At 48.9% G+C, this 25,764-nt stretch overlaps 1 protein-coding gene across 4 annotated transcripts in view; it reads right to left on the minus strand.

Annotated features, from left to right (window-relative positions):
* Positions 1-2,708: 2,708 nt before the first annotated feature.
* REXO1 (RNA exonuclease 1 homolog) overlaps positions 2,709-25,764 on the minus strand; it is a 37,131-nt gene continuing 14,075 nt past the window's right edge. For 3 of the 4 annotated variants that reach the window (XM_034070660.1, XM_034070662.1, XM_034070661.1), the window contains 14 exons: positions 23,482-23,583; positions 20,628-20,829; positions 19,801-19,964; positions 17,821-17,958; positions 16,787-16,910; positions 15,585-15,698; positions 13,997-14,134; positions 12,113-12,226; positions 11,417-11,490; positions 9,242-9,352; positions 8,784-8,899; positions 8,467-8,605; positions 5,880-6,000; positions 2,709-5,192 (listed from right to left, as the gene is read on the minus strand). In XM_034070660.1, the coding sequence (XP_033926551.1) occupies positions 5,104-5,192; positions 5,880-6,000; positions 8,467-8,605; positions 8,784-8,899; positions 9,242-9,352; positions 11,417-11,490; positions 12,113-12,226; positions 13,997-14,134; positions 15,585-15,698; positions 16,787-16,910; positions 17,821-17,958; positions 19,801-19,964; positions 20,628-20,829; positions 23,482-23,583 (1,746 nt within the window). In that variant the 3' untranslated portion in view covers positions 2,709-5,103. The remainder of the gene's footprint in view (positions 5,193-5,879; positions 6,001-8,466; positions 8,606-8,783; positions 8,900-9,241; positions 9,353-11,416; positions 11,491-12,112; positions 12,227-13,996; positions 14,135-15,584; positions 15,699-16,786; positions 16,911-17,820; positions 17,959-19,800; positions 19,965-20,627; positions 20,830-23,481; positions 23,584-25,764) is intronic. The other variant, XM_034070663.1, reaches the window with a different exon arrangement.

The raw sequence follows: 25,764 nt of genomic DNA on the forward strand, positions 1-25,764 counted from the left end.
ACAGAAACCCAATGACAATGGCAGCACCAGCACAAGGAAGGGACAGGGGCCACTTGGGCATGGCCAAGCCCTGGGTCCCAAACCTCAATGTTCCCCCCAGGCTTTGGAGCCACTTGCTGCTTCCATAGGAAGGAAAAGGGTTTCCACACCTGCCCTGGTGTCCCTGCGCAGGGACCCAGCACCAGTAACACTGGTGGGGAATGGCTGAGGTCACCCTGGCGACTGCAGCCACCGAAGGTGACATTTCACCCATCAATGGCCCCTGCAATCAGCTGAGCTCCCCCAGGCACAATGCACTGAGCACCAGGGAGAGGATGCTCCCGTGGGCATCGCGGTGACCGTTCCAGTGTCTCCCTGCTCCGGGTGCCCCTGGTCCTGCCGCAGCCTCTTGCAAGGAAGGGTTAAACCTCTGAGGCTGGTGTTTCTGCTCTGCCTGTGGCCCAAGCGGCTCCGGGTGCCCTGTTCCACCCGGCCGAGCAGCCACAAAGCCCATTTGTTCAGGGAAAAGGGTGATAAGAACTTAGAACTGTTCCCTGTGGGACAGGGGCTGTTCCTCAGCATGGGAACAGCCCCATTGCAGTCCTGGGGCTCCAGCCGCCACCTCCCCGGCTCCCATTGATGCCCCAAGCTCTGGTCCAGGCTGGGAGATGTGATCACAGAATCCAGCATCATCAGTGTTGGAAGGGGCCTCTGGAGATCATCCAGGGCAACCCAGAGGAACGTGCCCATGGTGGGTTTGGGATGGCTCCAGAGGGGGAGACCCCATAACCTCCCTGGGCATCCTGTGCCAGGGCTCTGCCACCCTCAATGGAAAGCTCTTCCTCATGCTGAGGTGGAACATGTTGTGCTTTAGTTTCTGGCCACTGCTCCTCATCCTGTTGCTGGGCACCATTCTCCTGGCACCACCTTTGTGCTATTGATCTGCATTGATGAGATCCCCTCTCAGTCTGCTCTTCTCTGCCCAACCAGGCCCAGCTCCCGCAATGTCTCCTCATCAGAGATGCTCCAGACCCCTGAGCATCCTCATGGCCTCCACTGGACCCTCTCCAGCAGCTCTTGTCCTGAGGAGCCCAGCACTGGACACTGCTCCAGATGCAGCCTCACCAGGGTCAGTAGTGGAGGAATCACCTCCCTTGACTGCTGCCACACTGCTCCTGATGCACCCCAGGATACTCCTGTTCCCAAGCATGGCTGCTGCCTCCCACCAGCCCCTGGACCAGATTACCCCATGGAGCCATGAGTGATGCTCTTGGCACCCAGCACCTGCCTCCAACACCCAAAAACTTCCCCCACCTCCCAAACCAGCTCAACCAGTCCCCTTCCTGCTCCGCACCCTCTGCTCCCGGCCACCCTGCAGCGACCTCAGGCCAAGGCACAAGGGGACAGGGCTGGGCATTGGTGGTGATCTTGTTTCTTGCCCCCCACTAGCACCAGCTCCCCAGGCTGCCCAGTTTGCTGTGGCTGGAAGGTGCAGGAGGACCTCGGTCACTGCATCACCCACTTCATCCTGCTGCAAGCTCAGGGCTGGGACTGAGCCCCACAGCCCCCATGCACTGATTCGGGGGGCCGGTGCCATGGCTGATGCCCCAGCTCCAGCAGTAACCCCAGGAGATGATGTCTTCCAAGGACAACCAAACATCCCAGACCTCAGGGGCAGATACTGACCATGCACTTGAGGCACTTGTGTCTGTGGTGCCTCCAGCTGCTCCCTCCTGCCTCAATCCATGACCCATAGGACACTCGGAGGCTCCTCACCACCCTCCAGGCTCTGGAAAAGCAGGAAAGCAAAATGCTTTGGGCACCAGAGGCTCCCCAATGGCTGGTGCCACCTCAGGTGTCAGTCAGGAGGCGACTGCCAAAGCTCAGCACAGCCAGCACCTCAAGAGGCCCATAGAGGCGGCTGAGAACATGGGTTAGCTGTGACTTTTATAGCATCCCAAGTAACCGCTGCCATTGCCAAGCCATCACCAGCACGTTAAATAAAACACATTGCCAGTGAGGTCATCTAATAGCCTCTTATTTCTTGATTTGAACTTTTTACCTTCACCTCTTCCTCTGCTGAATCAGCTTCTTCCCTTGGCACTCCAGTTCCTGCCCCATTTGTGAGATTGATGTGGGCTCTCCTGCAGCAGCTGGACACTGGGGTGGCTGCTGGTGCTCCTGGGGTCCCAGCCCAGCTCTGCCTTGGAGGAATAAGGAGCCAGGACCTGTCCTGCTGCTGCCCAGAGGCTCAGGGCATCATGTGGAGGGGGGAGAAAGGATTGTCCAGAGGGAGGGTCTGAGACCGCAAGTGCAGCCCCAGCCTTTGCCTCCTCTTGCAGCTGCAGAATCCCAGCCTGGTTTGAGCTGAAGGGACCTTAAAGCTCCTCCAGCTCCAACCCCTGCCACTGGCAGGGACCCCTTCCACTGGAGCAGCTGCTCCAAGCCCCTGTGTCCAACCTGGCCTTGAACACTGCCAGGGATGGGGCAGCCACAGCTTCTCTGGGCACCCTGTGCCAGCGCCTCAGCACCCTCACAGGGAACAGCTTCTGCCTCAGAGCTCAGCTCAGTCTCCCCTCAGGCAGGTTCAAGCCATTCCCCTTGTCCTGTCAGCAAATTAAAAGGATGCTCCAGGGAAGCCTGCCCATGTTCTCCTCACCTCTGGGATGGCTCCAGCATCCCTGCTCCTCGATGCGGCCGCAGGCAGAGCAGAGGCAGACTCAGGAGCATGCATTTAGTCAACACCCTTTTATTAAAAACAATTACAAAAAGTTACAGGTTACAACAGTTCTGTACAACCCAAACCCCTCTCACCAACCACCAGCTCCTGGGTTTACAGTGTTACAGGGGTCCAGCACTTGCTCAGACCCACAGCGACAGCGCAGGTGGAAGCAGAAGCCTCATTTTAGGGGGTCCCAAGTGAACCGTGGGATAAAGGGAAGGGAATGAGTGAGGTCCGCTGGGACTGCCTGGAGAGTAATGGGAGAACCTGGAGGCAAGTGCCAGCTCTGAGCTCTAACGTGGCTGCAGGGTAGATGGAGGCTGCCCCAGGTACACTGCAGCCAGGGGGGAAGATAAACAGGGGGATGAAGAAGGAAAAGAGGCAGAAGCCTCTTCCCTGCCTGGCTAGGAAGCCCTGAACTTCCCAACTCTCCTGCAGCCTGGGCAGGAACAGATTGTTCCCTGCAGGCAATGGGAGAGGGGGACCAGACAAGGTGTCCCAAGGCTGCTTCACATGGAAGCCCCACAGCAGGGAAGGAGGCAGCTTGGCAAAGGAGAGCTGGATGTGATCACATTCTATGTGATGTGCCCTATGGAGCACTGGGGCACTGGCAGGGAGCTGCACAGCCTGAGGGTTGGGATAACAAACAGGCTGGGAGCGGCAGAAGCAGCTCAGGAGGGCTCAGCAGTAACAGGACTGTACAGTCCCCATTGCTGCTGGTGGCTTCAGGAGAGCCTGGTAGAGGTCAGGCCCTGGAAGCCACATCCTCACCTCTGAGGACAGCAGTGGGATGGGGAGAGCCACACCAGCAGCCCCCACCACACTGGGCACAGAGATGGGACCGGTCACAGGATGTGCTGGGGGACACACAGCACATCCCCAGCCTCCAACCCAGCCCTGCCAGCCCCAGCTCCAACAGGAACCAAAGCCCAGCAGCTCCTGTGCCACGATGCCACTGGGGCCACGCAGCTCACCCGTGCCAGGGCCATCAACAGCCACCACTGGGAAGCGGTCACAGTTCCAGCTGAGGCAGTGGCTGTGCTAAGAAAGGGGCTAAGCTGCTGCCTGGACCTCAGCTACAAACCCACATCTACCAGAGACCACTTCAAGCTGCTCTGCTGTTGCCCCAACCACAGCCACCAGTGTGCTCCTGCCCCAGTCGCCACAAGCACAATGGGGGCACACTCTGGACAGTTGCTGTTGTCCAAGGGGTCAGACAGTATCTGGGTCTTTTGCTCTTCTCAAAACAACCAATGTAGAAATTGGTTTAAAAGAGTCATTTTTACTATTGCTTTTGCTCTTGCCTGCACCAAGTCCCTGCTCTCAGGGGCAGACTGATGGGAAGTCCTGCAGACTGCAAAGGGCCACCCTTAGGTGCAATCTTACACCTAGGTGCTCCCAAACACCTTGATCCCTACAGCTCACTGGAGACATGCTGGAAGCTTAGGTTAGACTTAAAGGCCTTTTCCAACCTAGCTGATTCTATGATCCCAACCTGCAAACGCCTGCTCTTCCCCCTCTCCTCTCCTGGAAGGCTGCAAGTTGCTGCCTGGCTCTGGGAGCCCAGTTTGTCCAAGGCCCTCTGTCCCTTGCCTCACTACCACACACAGCTCCCTGAGCTCTGGGCAAGGGCTGACACTCGTGGTTTGCCCCTTGTGCCCAGGACACCAGCCCTCACTGAAGACATCACCTGGTTGCAGCAGGCAGTAATTCCCCTTGACCCATCTCATTCCTTTCTGACCTGCTGCTCCCATTGCATGCTCTCAGAGACAACCTCTGCCTCTTGTGGCTCTGGCTTTCTCCTCCACAGTGGGATTGCACTAGGATCTCCTCCCACATGGCTTGACCCTCAGCTCTCACCACCCTTTTGCTTGCCATTCACACACAAACTAGGCAATCCATGCACTTTACAGCTTCCTGCCCAACCTTCTTCTATCTCTCCCATCTCCAAGCACTGGGAATCCACCAACTTTAGAGCACAGAGGCAATATACATTACATTTGAAAGAAAAGGAAAAAGATCTACCTTTAACTGAACCAAAAAGATCCTTCTGCACATATCTGACCTACCTCTAAAAGCTTCTTTTAGGAACCAAGAAGTTCTTTCTCTGGCTGTGCTACTCAAAACCACCTCGCCTTGCCTACAAGGCAATTGTACCACAGAGTATCCCTCAGGTGGAGTAAAGAGGATCTGACAGCCATTATCTGGTCAGAGGGACCTGCAGGCAGTGAGCTGGTGCCATTCAGCAGTGCCAGCAGGAGTCCTGAAGTCCCATAGATACCTGGGAGTGCACGGGGAGCCTGGGGTAGCATGCTGCTGCGTACAGGTGGACAGTGTTACTCTGAGTATTTATTGCACTGCTTCAAAGAGGTGGAGGAGGAACAGGAGAGAGAAAGCGCAAGTCATCGTTTCACTTTAGCATCTTCTTTGATCTTCCAGACCATCAGCTCCATGCAGGCTCTGGCATCTTCACTGGAGTCATGCCCTTCCACTGCAGAGAGAATGACAAGGATGGCAGTCACCACCACAGCCCTGCAGCCCCTCTGCTGACAACACAGAGCAAGGCTTCCTGAGACAACGTCCTGCCTCACACTCCTGCCCTCTCCCACAGCAACCACAGGGGCATCTGTGATCATCATAAACAGCAGTGATGGATTTCCACTAAACATGCTTTGCTGGACTTCAACTTGACACCACTCCCTTGTTTAATTAAGGGCTGAAGTCCTGTTAGTCTGTAGGACCTTGGGCTATGGAGGTCAGAGAGGCCTCAATTTACTCAGCAGTATGTTTCCAATGTGCTCAAGGAAGACTAAAAGGAACATGCCATGCTTCAAACAGGAAGGTCAATCTCAGTTTGCCAGAGAGGGAAGGGAGGGCATCACACAGCCTTGACAGAGCTACTTCTGGCTTTCTCACACCACTTCTTTGGTTCCCACTTAGCACAGAGAGGGAAGAAGCAAGTGCTGCCGGTCCTCAGAGCAGGCTTCAAACAAACTGTGGTAGAGACTTTGTATGCCAGCCATTCACAGCTACTGCCAAACACTGTGTGCAGGGTAAACCAAAGATTGGGAGCAAGAGGATGGGGCTTGGGGAGAGCAGAGCAGGGCAGGTCTAAGGAGCCCACATCCAGGTGGGATGGGACCTGAGAACCCCACTCTGAGCTCCTCCTTGTTCTCACCATTGTCCTGGATGATGCGCTTGAGGTAGTCTGCCATCAGTGTCCGGAGAGCCCGTTTGTAAGGCAAACCCAGGCGGTGGGGAAAGACGATGGCCGTATCCACCACTGTGCCATGGATAAGCTGGAGGGAGGGAGCAGGAAACAAACATGCTTATTTTCCCTCTCCCACACGGACGGACACTCCTTAGGATTACCCATGCTAAAGCCATCCTCCTTCGGGTCAGGCTCTTGGGCTCTGTGTAATGTTGTCACCAAGCTCCAGCCCAACCAGTCCTGCAAGAGGCTCTGGGTGAATCAAAGATGACTCCCCCTTGAAGGATGCATGCACACAGTGCTCTGCCAGCCACCATAACTGCCCTCAAAGCCCTGCCTAAGTGTACCTTCACAGCAGCAGATACTCAGGGCTGCTCCAGTTTGTATGAATCAAACAGGCCAGGCCAATTCCTAATCCCCTGGCCTGGAGAAGGTGGCATAGCTCTGAGTGTCTCTCACAATGAAAAACCAAGCCAAGGAACCAACTGACCCCACAAAGCCTGTAACAGCCTTTCAGCTGTTTCTCAAGATGTGGACAAGCAAGTCAAAACTGTACTCAACCCACTGCACATCACACTGCTTCTACAGAAAAGGCCTAACCTTAAAGGTACAAACTGACCTGAAAACCTCCAGTCCGTCATCAATGAGTCAACAGGAAGTTTATAACCAGTGCCAGCTAAGCAAGGATGAAATGAGACACAGAGATATTGTATTTCTGGGCATAAGGAACTACACAATGTGTGGGAGGGAGGCCTGGGCTGGTCCCACAGCTGGGTCAAAGTGCCTGGACACATAGGAGAGGCAAGAGGTTTGCCATCCTCTAGGTATGACATGTCATCCTGGTGGAGGAAGATGCTGAACCAGTCCACATGCTACCTGGCCTTCACCAAGGGGCCCTGTGGAGGGCCAGAAGGCCACATTTGACAGAGTCCATGAACACAGGGTAAGATGGCTTTCTTTAAATACTGATTTTGTACTCTCAGGCTAAAATTAGGTCAATCCTCTGTTGGCACAAGTTCAGTGAGAGCTAAAGGAACGTGGACGAAGGCAGTCCCACATCTCAAGTACTGGAGTAAGATGCAGAGATAGACCTGTGTGCCTGACCAAATGACAGCTCTGCCCAGCTCAACACAGGATGACTCAGATAGGACCTTGATAATCCAGTCTCCTCCTCTGCCTTGACTCTTCTTATGCACCAGCTCACGTTGCGGGACAATCCGTATCTTGGTCATTACTAGTTTAACAGTCCAGCTCTGTAATGCCCGAGAACAGCTGGAGTTTAACAGCAACAACCTCCTACACCCTTTGGAGTATAGAATTGCCAACGTTAAGGATAATCTCTCCTCGACTGCACTCAAGTTTGGCACCCACCCAGGCCCAACAATAATTACATATGGAGATCAGGAAGACTGGGGAAATAGGGTAATATAGCTTTAAATCAAAATGGGAATGCTCTCACCATTTGGAGCTTGCCATGGCCATTAGTGAGATGTCAACTTTACTGCCATGGCCCTCAGACATTATGACTTGACATGCCACTGCCTGTCACACTCTGCTTTATTGCTCTTGGGTTCGTTCTCTTGGCAGTGTCTGCAGTGCTAAGAGAGAATCATGCCTCTAAGAGGCCAACACAGTCATCTCGTGCTGTTAAAACTGTAAATAATTTTCTGATGATGATGATGAATGCTCTGAGAGGCTGGGATGAAGGTGCCACGGAGAGGTAAAGCGCTTCGCAGGCATTAAAACCTCCTGCTTCCAAACCATTGCCACGAGCTGGCAGCCACAGCTTCTTCATCAAAGCAGCTACATGATAAAGAGTGGCTGGAGGAAGCTCTGGCTTGTAAGCACAGACTAAAGACTCAGCTCCTTCCTGCTGCACGTTCTCTTGGTGCCCCTGGCCAAGCTCCTGGGGATCTGTGTTCAGAGTGCAAGGGGAGAGGACAGACCTCCCCTGCAGGACAGCAGATATGGCTGAGAGATGCGCAGGTCAGACTGACGAGGGCCAGGCAGGAAACAAGACAGATGAAAGGTCAAACCAGCTTGATCTAAGTAACACCACAAATCACAGCAAACCAGGCAGAGAACCTCACTCAGAGAAAACAGACAATTCAACAGAAACTGTGATGATTATTTCCAGTGGCAGAGGCAAAAAAGAGGCTTGGCCTGTTTCTGAAATAGTTACAATGGACATCCAGAGGTCACAGGGGACTCCAGAGCCTCCCCTGTTGATGCTGTGAGCCTGACCACATCTTCAAGCCAGGGTCACTGTCAAAGGATGCTGACACCATCAAAGAATTCTTGACTGTATGGCAGGGGTGAAAGACAAATCATTTGGGATCAGTCCTTCCAACCTGCTCTTGTTCATCCTCATATGACCTACTCCCTTGTTTTTCCACCACAAACAGCTTCACACTAGCTCAGAGACAAGACAGATCTATTGTGTCCTCCTGGCTATTGATAATGAACAGCTCCTAAATTTAAAGGAGACAATCTAACACACACCAGGGGGGGGAAAGAAGCAGAGAGAGGTATACATGCAAGACATGCAAGTTACCTTTAGTGCAAATAAGTCACTTTCCAAGCTGTGCCCTATCAGAATGGTATCTGCACTGAACATGTTCAGTAGGACGGCTTGGACATCCCGCAGGGTGATGCTAGTGTTCTCCAGGTCCTCCTCTGTCACACCTGAGAATCTGCAGAGTGAGAGCAGAAGGGAGGGCTCCCTTCACTAAAGGAACACACCTCAGGGCCAAAAGTGTCCCAGCCATTAGGAAGTGATGGTCAGTGGAGTTTCAACAAGTGCTCCCAGCCATTCCCCCCAAGTTCCTGATTCTGAGCACAGACCTGGGACCCAAGGAATACTGTCCTTACCTGGTGTTGTAGTCCACCACCTTGGTGTCTGGTTTGACAAAGGTGTCATACACCACTTTCAGGTCAGAGTTGATCACTGTTACTCTTGTCAGCTCCAGTCCTTGCTTAGTGTAGCACTGCAAGCAACAGCAGACATGAAGATAAGTGGTATCAATGGAGCCATTCCCTGGAGGACTGTGGAATACTCCCAGAATGCAGCCCATCTAGTGCCAGGCAGCAAACACTGCTCAGTACTGGCCAGCTAGCTAGAGCTTTTCAAGGGTGCTCACAGTCCCCAGGTGAAACACACATTGCTAAAAGTCATTAATAAGAGCTAATTTAAATGCACAGGACCACTATGATTTACAGCCCAGAGCAGAAAGGAAAGAAGATGGTAAGAAAACAGAGCTTTCCTTCAGCCACTTGTACCACACCCTCAGCCTTCCCCAAAAAGGGGATTTCTATCATCAGGAACCCACCATTTCACAGTCTAATGCGTAGATTCCAGGGTAGCCATCAGTTGTAGGCAGCTTCTCAAAAGTCTTCACAAAGCCATCAAGGCTCTCCTTCCTCCCATCATGGACGTGTTGCTGAAAGACAACAGAAAAAGGGGTGTGATGGACAACTGTTGATTGTAGGAACAAGGATCCAAAAAGTCCACTCCAAGAGAACTTCCCACTCAAACAGGAATATTTCTGTTCTCATTTCTAGAGGTTAATAAGGAGGAAGTTTTGCCTGCCTCATGGTTAGTTGCTTCCCAGGAGCATACTTGTCCATGAATCTTTTGCTACAGAAATTGCAGATTACCAGGCCAACAGATAGTAAATGCTTCTCTCTCTTGCAGCTCAAGCCCCTCTCTCCTTCTGTCATACAATATAACAGGGCAGGGCAGGAAAGAAAAAAGGTGATTTTCTACACTAGCTGATCACAGAATCATGGAACGGTTTGGGTTGGAAGGGACCTTAAAGCTTATCCAGTTCCAACCCCTGCCACGGGCAGGGACTCCTTCCACTGGAGCAGCTGCTCCAAGCCCCTGTGTCCAACCTGCCTTGACTTCTGCAGATATTCTCAGCTGTCCAATTCTTCCTTGCTGAGAGGAGGGCAGAGAAGTTGCTTCTGTTTTTCTGACCAAAGAAGCAGACTCAGTTATCACAAAGAACATCACCTTCAGACTCATCTGCTCGAGCACAGCTCCACCCTGCCACCTCCTGCCACACTGGCTAATTGCACCCTCACCCAGACAGGCCCATCTCCAGTGTATTTGGAAGAAGACACTGATTTGTTTTTCTAACCAGCTACAGATCTCCTTATTTAGAACAGCTTCTTGTTACAAATATTTACTCTTTTCAACACCCTTTAAAGCTGAAAGATACTGTGCTCCCCAGTATCTCACTGCATCCTGAGCAGGCTACAGACTCCAACCTTAAATCTACCAAAGGATCCTGTGAAATTCACTCATTTGGATGAGCAAACCAAGGAAGCCAGAAGAACATAGAGATGTGCAGCAGCACAACAACGAGGAGGCAGATGTGAAAGGATGCCTGAGCCCTGGAGCACTGGCATCATGCTTCATTGAGTAGGAGCCTATTAGAGACATTGTGTGCTTTTTAAAAGGCTATGAATGTTTATGGTCTACAACAGCCACGCAAAAACATGCAGAGCAGTCATATTTTTATAGCCCTATCAATTCTCCCAACTTCCCTGCTGGATGGTTTTTTGGAACACCAATGAAAAATGAGATCCTCAATGTACATGAAAAGAAACAGAAGCAGCAGCTTGCCTGATCCTATCCCTGCTTCACTTCAGACTGTGCAGGGCAGGCTTTTATAGTGCCCATACAGACAATTCTTCCTATTTAAAAAGCCTTGAATTTTTCCCCAGAATTCACTTTTCAGCTCTAGCTTCTGGCCAGAACAAGGACACACACCTCTCCAGAACCTACAGCCAGCCTTGCTGGCCCTGTATCACTTGAGGTCTTTCAGCCAGTGGGATAAGAAGATGCTTTATACATGTGGAACCTCTTCCACTGGATATGACCCTGTTCAGCTCCATCAAAGGTCCAAAACTCTATCCCTGAGCAGGTTTTACATTCTGCTTTGTAGGGCTGGGATCCTTTCCCCCTCTTTCTCCTCAAAGAGGTGTAATATTTATGAGTTACAATAAGATCCTTAGGAAGGTTCCTCCCCTTAAGACAACAAAGGGCATGTAGTAAACAGAAAACCACGAGCAGATCTGGCCTACAGCATAAAGTTACTTAGCATGGGCTTCTGGGAAAGACAAAAATGGGAGAAAGGTTTTGGCACAGTGTTATCAAGGCCCCAGGACTGCTCCTTGCAAGGAAATCTTTGATTTCTCATTTCAATGGTTCCTTAAAGAAGTCTGTATTTGAGTTTTTGCTGGGCAGTTTAATCCATTGACATTTGCTTAGAGCAAATGAAACCACCTCACTCCAGACAGCTCAGTCTCCTCCCTCCTGCCAAACACTGAATTCTCCTCCCTTTGCATAGCAAAAGGTATTTAAGAAGTACTTGGTTTCCCCTCTTCAGGGAAGCACCCGTTCTTCTAAAGGCATAAGCAACAATCACACAACCATCAGCACTGTAAGCAGAGGACAACTGTCATTGAGAACAAAAAGGTGTTGCTCAATAACTTACTTTAGCAACCTGGCAGCCCGGTGAACCCACAGCTCCTGAGCAGCAGCTGTAATGAGTTTCCCATCCGCCTGGCACTGAAAGAGCAAGAGATAAGAGTCAAAGGGGAGAGTGCTGTTAAACAAGAGATCTAACCTTTAGCTCTCACATGAAGAGATACCCAGGATGAGTACAGCAATAATAATGTGTCAAACAAAGGGGGCAAATAAGTATGGATTCACACGTGGGAACCTAAAGAGCAATACTCAGGCAGATAAACTCTAGAAGCCTGGATGCTCCGATGGAAAACCACAGCAGAGCTCAAACCAGGTTAGTGCCTGGCTGTAAATCACCAGTAAACTCTCGTGGGCAGTGACAGACACCTAGTGCTCCCCAGTGAGCCTCCTAAAAAGGCACAGGAAGCTTTGCTGTTTCTTTTACTCTTTTTAAGCAGAAAGATGAACATCCTCTGCTCCAGCCCCAGGGGTACATTTCCAGGATGGTACCACCACATCCCAGCTGCTCTTTCCAAGGCGATTTCAGCAGTGGCAAGGCCACCCAGTGACAGAACTCGGAACTGTCACCACCTGGCAGCATGACAAGCCACAGAATCCTCCAAAGCAACTCAGCTCCGAGGCAGGATGTGCTGAGGAAGACTGTTTGGAAGCTGGTGCACAGCTAGCATGTAGCTAAGCCCACTCTGCTATAGCTTTGCTATACCTCTCTGCTTGCGTAGCCTTCCCCAGTGATGGACACACTCCTCTTTGCGAATGCAGGTTCCAGAGGCTGAGACCATGTACTCGGTGCCACAGCGACAACAAATCCTGCAGGAGGCTTTAAGAGAAGGGGAAAAGAAGAGTCAGGTCACTAGAGATCCTTCACCTGTTTAACTTGGCCAAAGCAGAAGTAAATCAGAATCACTGAAGCCCCAAATATCAGTGAAACAACTCTTCCTGTTAAAAAGGATTCCAAATGTCGATCCCAACTCCCACAAAGACACAACAATCCCCCTAAAACTGTAGCATTTGCCCTCCCAAATGCTTCTCACAGATCCCCTGCAGTTTTTGGTGTGCAACATCAGCTTCAACGCAGTTCACAGCAAGATTTGCTGCATTATTTCTCCATCCACAGCAAATTATGTTGTACTCCAAGGCAGTTATTTGAAGAAACAGGATAAATAAATCATTCTTTGGACATAGGAGCTAATGAAGTCTGGTTTCCAGGGGATCTGTGCCTTGTCACTTCCAAATGGCATTCTAGCTGTTCCTGGGCACAGCTTTTCTGGTAAGGATTCTCCAGCATCTAAACCAAGGAATACCTGTTCACCAAGGGGGCAGTTACAGACTTCTCCCTCCTGCCATCTGTGCTTGTATTGCCCATAGTTCAGAGATGAGAGATACAAAAGGCCACAGAAAAAGGGCTGGCTGATTTCTGCAATTCCATGTGTGGGCATTTAAGCTGCTAGCACATTCCCAGCTCTCCATAACACAGCTTTAGCCCATTTTTTGTCCACTGACGATGGCCACAGCATTAACAGACCAACAGTAGCTACTAAGTCCAAATTCAAAGATCCTGCAACATCCATAGGACACTACAGAAACTGAACCAGGAATATAATCTCAGAAGCCTCTGAAGGAGCTGGCTGGTTCACTGGGGAAAAGGGCTCTGACAAATACAGTACTTGACAGCATTAATGCAAGAGAGCTTTCATACAGGTTGCTTCAGCAACCACAGGACAAATGTAGACACAAGGTGTTAACATGGACGAGCACTTAACACACTTCAGCAAGGTCTCTCCAAAGAGATGCTCAGAGGAGTGTGGCAATGCACCTCAAAATACAGCCCTAATGTGTGTTTTATCCCTACTGCACCACAGGCTGTTCCAATCAGTCTGAGAAGCAGAAATCCTACTACAGGAATTCAGAAAGTTCAGGCAGAGGAAGACCCTTTCCTATCCTGAGGAAACCTGGGGGATCATTTTTTGTCCTGGTGCAAAAAGGGCTTTTGGAAACTACTTTGCTCAGTGCTGTCAAGAGATCAAGCAGAAACCTTTGCAAGCCAAACCAGCAAAACATGATGTACAACCAGCCTCGCCCTCATCCCACTGTAGCAGCAGTTCATTGTGCACAGAGACACAAAAATCCTTCCCCTGCAAGAGGGGAGCATTGTGAGATGCTGAGCAGGAGCCTCTCTCCAACCACTTGCATTGCAAAAGCAGCAGGCAGCCTCCAGGATAGTGCAATGAAGGTGGCTTGTCCAGGGAGGCAACCTGACCAATTCATGTTCTTTGGCAGCAGCCAGAAGCTCCCTCAGCCTCACAGCCCCACAAACCATAAACCTTGTGTCACAAATCACATCCTTGTGACAAGCAAGCTGAAGAAACTCATCCTCCAGAAACACAGCAGACTCCTGCAGCCACACTCCTTTCCCCTGCCACTGGCTGGCCTACAGAGAGAGGTCACAGCCAACAAACCCCATCACCACCAGAGCAAATGAGGAGCATGAACATGCTTATGCAAAAAGAGCACTTGCAAGCAGGACAGGCACCTCCAGTTGTGATGTATCTAGCAAACATGTCAGAATGAAAGAGCCAGCAGAGCTTACAGTCAGTTGTTTTCTTCTCCTCTGCAGTGAACAGGACAGCACGGCCGGGCTTCTCTGGGTGAGGCATTGGGTAACCATTTTCCTTTAGCTGTTCTTCACTCATGAGATATTCCTTCAGTCGCCGGTACAAGGCAGCCCCTGCACACAAAGACAATGCTGAAGACACATCACTTAGGTAAGGGCTGTTTCTCATCCTGGTGTTTGCTCTATCAAGCCTCCTGGCAGGGGCTCCCACTATTTTGAACTTGATTCCTCTGCCTTTGTTGAGGATTGACAGGGAAATAGGTGTCAGGGCAGTATTTTTTAAGACCTGGTTACTGGTGCACAAGCTGATCTTTAACCCCTTCAACACCCAGCATTACATCTGGAAAACAGCTGAAACCAAACTCCTCCAAAGGGCTTTCTTGTTACCGATGTGAGACTTCTCCATCTTCCTGTTTTGAATGCTTTAACTGGTAACATGGAACAGAGCCCACAGAATCCCCCATCAAGAGCCACCCACAGCCAGCTCAAAAATTCCTTATCAGAAGTTTTCTTCCTGTTGTTGAACTCAGGCTGCTCATTTCATTTCACAGAACAATTATAACATCTTGCCCTCTGCTCAATATCTGTTCTTTTGCTGCTACGTTAAACCCTTCCAATATTGCTGTGTGCTCTTTGATGTTGCTTAGCTGAGCTATACAGGCCCTTTTAAGCTTTCTCCATGTCAATTCCTTCTGCTCCATGGCCTGCCTGCCTCTTCTCTGATCTCAACTAGTTGCCTGCATCTCTTGGCAATCAAAATACCCATAACCGATTTGAACCAACAAGAATAACGCTTGTGGCACAACCCTTTGGCTACAATATGACCTTAATATGACATTCATAAATGTGAAACTGAGCCCTGAAGAGCTGGAGGAGGTATTTGAAAGTTTGGCTTTTAATCTGACAGGCACATTGTGAAGAACTGCTTCAGGGTAAGAAAGTTCAAGTAAAATCCAGACAGAAATAAGAGCCCAGGTCAGTAATATCTAAAACACATGAGGCAGCTCTGAGCAGTTACTGATGTTACATCAAAGCCATGCGGGCTACATCAGTGAACCTGCAGCCTGAAGCGGGGAAGCAAGAAGGTGCTGATCAGTGGTGTGACATTCACTGACACTGCAGCACTGCACAGCAATCAGGTAATGATCCTAACACTGGCCTGCAGATAAATCATAGAATAATGAAATGGTTTGGGTTGTAACGGATCTTAAAGCTCATCCAGCTCCAACCCCTGCCATGGGCAGGGACCCCTTCCACTGGAGCAGCTGCTCCAAGCCCCTGTGTCCAACCTGGCCTTGAACACTGCCAGGGATGGGGCAGCCACAGCTTCTCTGGGCACCCTGTGCCAGCGCCTCAGCACCCTCAAAGGGCAGAGCTCCCACCTAAGAACTCATCTCAGTCTCCCCTCGGGCAGGTTAAAGCCATTCCCCTTGGCCTGTCCCTACAGGCCCTTGGCAGAAGTCACAGCACATCATGCATCAGCCAGATCCTGCTCTCCCCAGTCACAGCATTACACCTCCAGCTGTAATTTACAGGTTACAGCCTCACAGGAGCAGGGTCTTACCTGTTAAATCCTCTGCTCTCAAGCTCCCTGACCGGTTTAGAGTAAAACTTGTCTTAGCAGCAAGCTTCCCTCCCAGCACAGCTTCATGGGACACCACTTTCTTGTTACTTGTCTCTGTAGTGAGAAAAGGGAAGCAGCAAAACAGGGCAGAGATCAGATAACCAGGTAAGTGACTTCAGTCCTAGAGTTTGGGGCACTACACATCAGTAAAAGGAGGACTACAATTTTCCTCTGCAACTCTTGCTGTGCTCCAGTAATTGGCATGTGTGAGGTGGTGGCCTAGCATTTTCATTCCAGCACTATGCAGAGCTTTCTCTTTGCACTGTCAGCCACAGCAGTTTCTTTTTAAGGGCAGCAAGGCCATTTTTACAGTTCCCCTTGGAACCTCTGGTAGCTCTACCTGCTTACTCTGCATAGAAGGCATCCTACTGACCAAAGGCAAGAGAGGACTAAGCACAGAAGCAACTCGACCTGGTCATGTGCTGCCTGGTGGCATCACCCACCTGCAGAGAGCAGCTTTGTTGGCAGGTCCCTGCAGACCAGACTCCCATGCTGAATCTTTCAACTTCTTTCAGAAGAGAGCTTCAGAGCTCTAGAATATACTCAGCACATCAGCTAATGGCAGAGAGGTGCTTTTTACTAATCATTAACTGGCAGGCCTCTCCTAAAGGCCAGCCTCCCAAGTTCAGCCGCTCTGACTAATGGCCATGAAGGTAATGAAGACAGAGGGGAGAAAAGGGAAGAGACCAGGGGAAGGAAAAAAATTCACAAGAACAGCACAAATTGATTGTTTAATGTACCCTCTCGAGAGCCAATAATGAAATGTCTTAACCCTCTTCGTTTCTCTCTTGAAGCTTAATGTGTGTAACAGATTTCTGCGGTGATGGACGAGTCTATCACTTTGAAGGCATCATGTGAAAGTTACTCCATTAGTGAGGCTTTTCATTTTAAAGAACTTGTGCTAAAAAAAACATAATCCATGTGGCATTAGCTCCATTTAGGTTCAGAGAGCCAACAAAGCATTGTAGGACTTGCCTCTTGAAGGCCCATTAAAGCTTGCCAGGCTATAAAAAGCTAACTGGAGTTGTTTGCCTTTCAGCATAATGCTTCTGAGAAATGGGTCTGTCTTTTCAACAAGTTTCTCTCGGTGGCTTCTAATCCAAGCAGGGCTCCGATTAGTAAACCACAAATGTGGTACGTACTGTTCGTACTGGTGGGGGAATTGGGCACCAGGCTTCGGAGCTTCTTTAAGGTGTTCACTGCCACGTTCAGGTAGATGTTGCGGCTGGTGCTACGTTCATAAGCCACCTTCTCTTCTGACAGGGCCTGCAAACAGTGCAATTCATTATTACACACTCTCTTCCCACTGCTGCTGCTGGAGAACAGAAATGTTTGGCTCGTAAAATAGAGAATCCAAGGATGATTCTGGGGCTTGAGTAGGTGACTAAGAGGAAAAAAAATAACTGTATTTTAAGCAAAGTGCTAGAAGAAGCATTTTCATGTGAAATCATCCCTGACAGATTAACAAAGCAGCTGTGGAAGTGCCAGGGAAAGGCTGTTTTCTCCACTTCAGTGGCAATGCAAAATCTTAACTGGCAAGAAAGGAAGTTTGACAAATAGTCGTTCCTTGGATGCAACAGGAACATTCCCCTTAGAGAGCTGTGAAGGCAAAATCCCATAAAAGAAACCCTCGTGGCCTCTGCTTTGGTTACAAAACAGCATACCATGTCCCATATTTACCCAACTAACATTAATGGGCAAAGTTTTCCAATAAAACAAATCACTTCCTCAATTCTGCTTTTGGAAAGCCTACTATACTATTCTCTACTATTAGAAGGATCCTTAAAAGCCTCCTTGAAAGTCTTCATAAGCAGCAAATGTTACCAATTTCATCTATCTCACTTATCATTGCTGAACACTCAGATTCCAGGAGGTGTCTGCTGCTGTACCAGACCTAAAGACCTTTTTGTCCAGGTTGACCATAACACACATTCCCCTACTAAACAGGCTGTGAATGCTTTCTGAATGTAAGATGGGATTTCCTACTGGAACCCCCCCTGGAAATGCACTTCCTCTGATCCACTCTGGAATTATTTAATGCCAGTCTCCTCTACAGAACTGTATGTGGACAGCAGTTCTGTTGTGGGTTTGCTGCAATTTAGAAGGTCTTACCCAAGGCAGAGGAGGTTATTCACTGCTGTGGACCTGACTCATAAGCAGCAAGCATTGTACAGACCTTGTCAAATGCTTCCTGGGAGGACGAGCAGAATTTCAGGCACTCATCAATGAAGAGATTCAGATATCTTTGACGAATGTTTGTTGGGACTTTAGCACCAAATTCTGTGGGAATAACAGGCCTCTGTAAGCTGGTGCTCTAGAGATGAGACAGGGAAAGAGAAAGAGGCTATTCAGGGTTTAAGCAATACGTTGCTTTGAGACAGTCACGTTTCCTGGTCTGTTATTAATAGTGGCACAATTTCCTTTTTGAAAATCTGCCCAAAGCTAAACATAACATGTATCATTTTTGGTACTGGAAACTCCACTTGAAGCTTTTGTGCCACCTTCAGTATCTGAACTACTTCAGAAAACAACCATGTTTCATTACACAACTCATCCAGCAGTCAAAGACTCCCAGTGGCATTAGTCACAATACTACATTTACACACGCAAGCATTCCAGACCACAAAAATGCTGACATTTGAATTAACAGGCTCAAGATTAGGATGGTACCAAGCACTGTGCTTTGCAGACATAAGACACAACAGTTATGTGCACAACAGACATGATATTCTTTTTGGTGCTCTGGCTGTGAAGAGAGAATGGGAGAACCACACCTGCCAAGCTGGCAGCCAACTAAATCATCACACTTCCTATAGGATTCCTGGAACTTTCTTGCACTGGGGTTTTCTTCTTTTGTTAGTGCAAATCATGATGCTCCTGAAAAGATTTCCCCCTTAAACTGAATGACATGTTCTTGGGGCACAAAACCAGCACACCGGACACTGCATGCTGGACCGAGTTACAACCCAGCACTGCAGCTTTCCATTAAACATCAGTGTACTCCTCAAATCACACAATTTGCCTCTTTTCCAGAGAAGAAATTGTATGCTTACCTCTAAAGCACCCAGATTGTTTTGTCAGTCTCCATCCCACCCAAGAGATATCCATAAACGAAACCATTTGTTGCAATATGTAATAAAACCAGCTCCATTGAAGATAGGAGCACGTTCAAGGAGGAGTAACTGTGGGAAGAGTACTCATATTCCTCATGAGACATCCACTTTAATGCCCTGTTCACAGGGATTCGATCCTTTTCATCACAAATATATATTTTCTCATATGACACCCCTGAAGCACCTCTGTAACACTTGTAAATATCCTTTCAGTTGTTTCTATTTGTAATCAGCTTCAAGTTCTATGTTACTATGGTGGCTTTTTGTGTGGGGAAGAAAGGGACTTCTCCTTCCTACAGAAATAAGCAGAGTTATGATATATCTTGACACAAGATATCATCAATAAAGATATCTTTAAATCAAGCCCTGGCATTAACCAGGACATTCCTTGCCATACATTCCAACTAACAGCTGCTTGTGCCATCACCTGCTCCTGCATGAGGAACTGTGTTTGGAATTGTCTTAGTCAGTAACCTGTTCCCCAGTACTCACGAGGAAAGGAGGGACTTCTGTGCTAAGGAACCCATAGCAACAGTACCCAAATGCTAAGGTAGATATTCATGGGGAAAAAGAAAGATTAGAAAAGAAGTTTTTTCCCCAAATATTAACAGCAGTATGAAGCTTAAATGATCACATTTTAACCATACAGGTCACTGCGGGACATTATTCATAACCACCTTCCTTTGTACAGCCCACAAAGCCCAGGAAGGCCATTAATCCAGCCATGCCTTTTGAACACGAAAGGCTCCAAGTCTCTGACACAAACAGCTCCACACCTAGGCACAGAGCACCACAGAAGGCTCAGACTGAAGAGGAGTGATCAATATTCAAAGAGATCAGAGCAGCACTTAAGTATTTCTATCTTTTTAAGCTTCTGCCCCTCAAGTGCTTAATTTTTTATACAATGCTATCGAGGAAAACCACAGGAAGAAACAATCCCTTTTAATCAACCTAATCAAAACACTGCTCTTCAGAGAGCTAAGTGTGGAGCAGCTTGGTTAAACCTCAATGGGGAATGACCAGAGAGATTTCCAGTTTCTTACCTGTAAGGAGGGAACATGCGCTATCCTTTTCGGCATGATGGTGCTGGTGGTCTTTGAAGCCATCCCAGCTAAGGTGCAAGCCTTCAGAGAAAGGGTGGGTGCTTCAGAGTCATTGGAAGGTGTGACACTCCTGCCAGCAGCAGACGTCTTACTACTCACGAGGCCTGTAAGAAACAGAAAAGGTAAAATCCTGCCACTGGGCTTCAAGTAGCCAGAAAACACTTACTAGAAAAGGCCCATGCTGCAAGCTGTGCTTTTTTCAAATGGAAGCCTCCAAAGGGATACAAATTGGGTAATTTTGCCACCTTCCAGGCAAGGATGAAGGAACCTTCTGCCAGGAAACGTGCTTCATTTCTGTTTGTTTTGGGGTAACTGAGTCAGCAGAGTTTAAAGAGGTAACCCTGTCAGCTATACTCACTAACTGCCCAGCACGTCACCTCTGAGTCCTTCCAACTACAAAGGGATACCAACGAGCATTAATTAGTACTTCCCTCCTGTTCGTGCCATCTCTGAAGGTTTAAATGGAAGAGCAAATGAGCAAACATGCTCCAAGGAAGAAACAGAAATAGAACAGGCTGAAGTGACGGAGGCTGGGTGAGACAGAGGAAGGAACGGGGCTGTACAACTAGTCTGCTGCTTTTCAGGGGATGGAATGTCTCAGGGTAAAGACTTCCCACTGGTCACTAACAGGACAGAGTCAAGCCATGGCCAATGCTCCACATCTCCTGATAGTTTTACATCTGCTCAGGAGAGATTTAAACAGAAGTCAGTGTCTTTTAGCAGGCGAGAGGACAGGACAGAGATCACAGATACCGCTGCTGGCTTACTTTGTTTGGCTGCTGCGGGGAGGGCTACATTTGGCACATGAGCAATCCTCCTCTTTTCTCCTGGCAAGGAAAGAGAGCCCTTTTGCACGGCCACAGCCAGCTGTGCTGCCTGCTGCTGAGCCAGCTGGATCCTCTGGTAACACACCTCCTGAGCCGTGGGGGGACGGTACGGCCGGATTACAGGCTTGCTCGGGACCTCAGCCTGCACAGACAGAAAGGTTTGAAAGGCAGCAGGCTCAGTCCCACCCTCTGGCTTCCATTCACCCAACAAAGGTCTCTCTTCCTCAGCTCCCCTCCATCAGCAAATACAGGCTGTTGAGAGAAGATCCCAACCATCTTCCAGAACATAGGCACTGACCAAAGAGTATGACATGAATGATCTGCCCTCTGGCAAGGCCTCCCAGCACGCTGGCATGTTCCTAAATTGGTAAGTGGTATTTGAACTGCTGGCTTAATGGCATGATGGTCCCATCACTGTGCCTAAGCCACTCAGAATCATGGAATCAGACAGGTTGGAAAACACCTTGAAGATCATCAAGTCCAACCATTCCCCAGCACTGCCAAGGCCACCACTAATCCATGGCACTAAGAGGGCCTCATCTGCCTGGTTTGGGAACATTTCTAGGGACGGTGACTCCAGCCCTGCCCTGCGCAGCCTGTTCCAATGCCTGAGCAGCTCTGGGGAAGAAATTGTTCCTATTCTTCAGCCTAAACCTCCCCTGGTGCAACTTGAGGCTGTTTCCTCGTGTCCTACCACTTATTACTTGGGAGAAGAGACCAATCCCACCTCACTACAACTTCCTTTCAGCTTCTGGATGCTGTCCACACTCTCAGATCTACAGTCTCACACTAGAAAAAGAACCTAGCTCCTTGCTGCCTACTGCACGCTCCTTTAGTTTACATTGCAATGAAAAACCAACCAATCACTCTGCATTTCCCTTTGCTATGTGACACTTGAGTTTTCCAGTTCACTCCCTCTCTTTCCCATGCTGAAGAGCCACCTACCCTCGCCTTACAGCTCCAAACCTCTTAGCAGCCTTGTTTTGGGGCCCTAGCTCCTGTAACTGCTCATATACATCTATTGATGGGATTAGAGCATTACATAAACTGAGCTCTGAACTTCCAACAGGCTCTGCCCCTGCCTACTTCTTGGAGGCATTTCACTGCTGTAGCCATCACCAGCACAAACAAGTCCCACATGCATTTTCTTTGATGTCCACGATTAGGCTGCAGGAAAGGTGCCAGAAATCATGTCAGCAAAGAGAGAAGATTTTTAGCAGAAGAGAAGCATCAGCAGTACAAACTTCTCCACACTACTTAATACCCTTTGAACTGTGAGAAACAGGCCTGCCTTCACAAAATGCCTTCTGAGAAGGGTGAGCTCACACAGCCCATGTGTAATACGGCATTTCGGAGACCACAAATTGAGGGCAAGCTGGCACCTCCTGCATTCCTTGTCTCTGATGCTGACACCAGCTTCTGGATACCAAAGTGCATGCAGTCAGCCATTAAAGTGTAATTACAGACTTCCGAGCAGGACAGAACACTCATTTTCTGCCTCACCTTCAATTCCTTTGGCCCCCCCATTTCCCCCAGCAACTAAACTAGAACTCACCTCCCTCCCCTTCTGCTTATAGTCCTGGAGCTATAAAACACAAGCACAGACAGAACAAGCATTCGACTTGGAGCAACACAGCAAAGCAGCAGTTCAGGTCTTCTAGCACCTCCTGAGCAGAGCTGACAGCAGCACCAGGCTGAGGTTACCCAGGGAACACAGGTCCCAGTGCGTGCTCACAGCAGCTGCCCCTGAGCGCACCAGATCGGCTCTGTTTGCCCATGCAATGGCTGCACTGGGGCTCACGTCTTTGGAAAGCATTTTGGGATCAGCTGTCACATTAAGAAAATGTATGGAGAGATTTGCACATGTCTAAAAGGCACCCATTTACAATAAATATTTGAGTTAATGAATTTCCAACCCATTTGCTGCAGCCTCTTATCTCTCCACTTGGGAAGAAAGGGCCCTTATCAAAACACATGAACTGGCTGAAGATATGTAGTTAAATAAAACACGTTGTGTTGGCCTCAGGGCTTCCAATTATTAAAAGAAAGCTTTTCTAGGCAGGGAAGAAAGGGAGAACAATTAATTTGAACTCCCCAGCTCTAATCGGTGCCTAAGTCTCCACTCTTATCCTGCTACAACATAAAGCTGACTAATCTGTACTCAGCACCTGGAGGGAAACACATTAAACCCTCAGAGCAAACATGAGTTAAAATCCCAGTAGGAAAGAAAGAAAAGAAATCAGAATGTCTTCCTTGGCTTTTTCTTGTTAGTTTTCACCTCTGGGCTTTAAGTATTTTCACAGTAGTGAAAGAAGAGCATCAAACAAGATACTGTTGGTATCTTGGCTGATCCAGAACAGACACAAGGTAATGGTTTTAAACATGTGACAAAATTCCTACAGCTATCTTTTAGGTCCACAAGACAAAGAAGAGTACCAGCAGACCCAGACTGACCTTGTATCCAGCTAGTTTTTATTTCAGTGATTGGATGAAGTTATACTAGAGACAAATGAAGCTCTCAGTCCATCTCAATGTGTGGCAAGATGCAGAACCCATTTACTCTCCCATAGCTCACCCTTGGTTTTATGAAAGTTATCAGTTTTGCTGCCATTTGTAACATGCCTAACCACCCTTTTCAGAAATCAGAAAGGGGAGGCAAGAAAACTGATGCAGATGGATTCCAGCACTAACACTGCTGCCTGAACCTGGGCTGCACTGTTTGCCAGGGTTGTAACAGGACAGAAAATCCTCACTTTCCAAAATCTAAGCTTTTGCTTCTGAAAGTTTCACTTACATTTCCTTGTTTGACAAGATGAGAGATCCTCCTTTTCTGGCCAGGAAACAAGGTAGTTAAACTGTCTTCTGTCTTTTCTTCATTTCCTTCCTCTTTGGATGGCTGCAAAACAAAAGAACAAGCTTCCAAAACTGAGTAGATTTGAAGATCCCTCTCAATGAGGAGATGTGAAAAGTCCCCTTTTGGGTTAACAGAAAGTCCTTGTAGGTGGCAGGTGAGAATATCTGGTCAGCTGCTGAATGACTAAACCAAACCTTGTTTTGAACCCAAGAGCCACCAATGAAGCCAACAAGCAGCACAGCACAGCTCTCATCCCAGCAGTGAGCACGATTCACAACAGGCCCTACCTGCCATCAGGGACTTGAACAGCTTTCTGCCAGCCACTCACACCTCATGTTTGTGGCATCTTCAAATCCAGGGGGATTGGGGTTTTTTCAGAGAGGTTTTAGGATCTGACTCATTCCTGCCCTTGGACAAAGTGCTGCCAGAGCAGGTCCTGACAAAACCTGCTCATCACCAAACCCTGCTGCCCACCCTCCATGTTTAGGGAAATGTTTCCCTGCAGTTTTCTCCACAGCCCTATGTGCAGAAAGACAAAGCCCCAGGTCACCCACTTGTATGGCCAGAAACCCAGGAGGATGGAACAGCCCCTGTCAGAGTACAGATGCTTCTTGAGCAAACATCTCAGGCTTGCTGGGAGGTGCCCAGAGAAGCTGTGGCTGCCCCATCCCTGGCAGTGCTCAAGGCCAGGTTGGACACAGGGGCTTGGAGCAGCTGCTCCAGTGGAAGGGGTCCCTGCCCGGGGCAGGGGTTGGACTTCAAAGGCTTCTGGGACAGACTTTAAAGGCTTTGAATTTTATTCCACTGTTCATTCATATAAAACACATTTCCTAGAATCACAGAATCAACTGGTTTGGATTAAAGATTTAAGATCATTATTGATTTAAGATCAAGTCCAACCATTGCCCAGCACTGCCAAGGCCACCACTAACCCATGTCACTGAGGACCTCATCTACACAATTTGGGAACATTTGCAGGGATGGTGACTCCACCACTGCCCTGTTCCAATGCCTGAGCACCCTGTGGGGCAGGAATTGTTCCTCAGCTCCATCTAAACCTGCCCTGGTGCAGCTTGAGGCCGGTTCCTCTTGTCCCATCCCTTGCTCCTTGGGAGCAGAGCCCAGCCCCTCCTGGCTCCATCCTCCTGTCAGGTAGTATTCTGCAGAACTCCAGCTGCTCTCCAGCCAATCCTGCCTTGGGTTTTCCAACACAACCCCTGGCAAAGCAGAGCAGAGACAACCCTGCCAACCCCTTAGAAATTCAGCAGCAAAGCTGAGGGCTGAGTGTGGGGATGAGCTCACACTCCACTAAGGCTGAGCTTGTGTCCATCACCACTGAATCACTTCACCCTCTAGGAACTCGGTCTGTTAATTCAGTTACATCCCTAATAAAGTCTCTCACACAGCGATCCTTCCAGGTGGGAAAACACCATGCTCCCTACACATACCTTCCCTCTGGACGAGCATGTTGAGACCAAACAACACTGGCTCCATCCACAAAGTTATTCTATAAACAGTGCAAAAAATCCCCAACCCACCAGAAATGCAGAGGGAAGCAGGTACCTACTTACAAACACCCATCGCTCATACAAGGACCTCCTCCTCTGCAATGCATGTTCCTCCCTTTCCGAAACAGAAGGAATTCTTCAGGGCAGGGATATAAGGTGAAGCATGTCAAAGGACACACACGTGGCTGCTGAGAGCTCAATGCTGCAGCTCCCATACAGCATTAACTGTCTGCAGTGAGTGGCAGCCCCTGCTTCAGCACTTTCTGAACCCAGCCCATTTGGAAAGCTCTCAGTGGATTAGGATTTCCCACTATAGACTAGGTGTCCTTCAGCTATTTTCACTTCACCTGGGCAATTTGGGGAAACAAAGCTAAAAATAAAGCGCTTTCCTAGCTGGGAATTACCCCAAACACTGAAGAAAGAACAGCTGAATTTTAATCAACTGCAATCAAGTAATGCTCAAGAGTTCAGAAGAAAATCACTCCACTGACCTGCTTTAGATAGTTTCTTCTAATAAAGCTTTTCATAGGAGTATAAAAAAGGTCTTTACTTGTCAGCAACACAGACTTCTCTGTGAACGTGTCAGGGACATGACTGCAACAGAGGGTTCAGCAAAAAGCTATAATAGTCCAGCTACCCTTACCATCAGGCATCCAGAACATATTCTCTGAGGCCTTTTCTCCAACCACCTAGGCTACCATGCTTCCTAGGCCAG

Source organism: Melopsittacus undulatus, chromosome 19, assembly GCF_012275295.1.
Source record: "Melopsittacus undulatus isolate bMelUnd1 chromosome 19, bMelUnd1.mat.Z, whole genome shotgun sequence".
NCBI classification, from domain to species: Eukaryota; Metazoa; Chordata; class Aves; order Psittaciformes; family Psittaculidae; genus Melopsittacus; species Melopsittacus undulatus.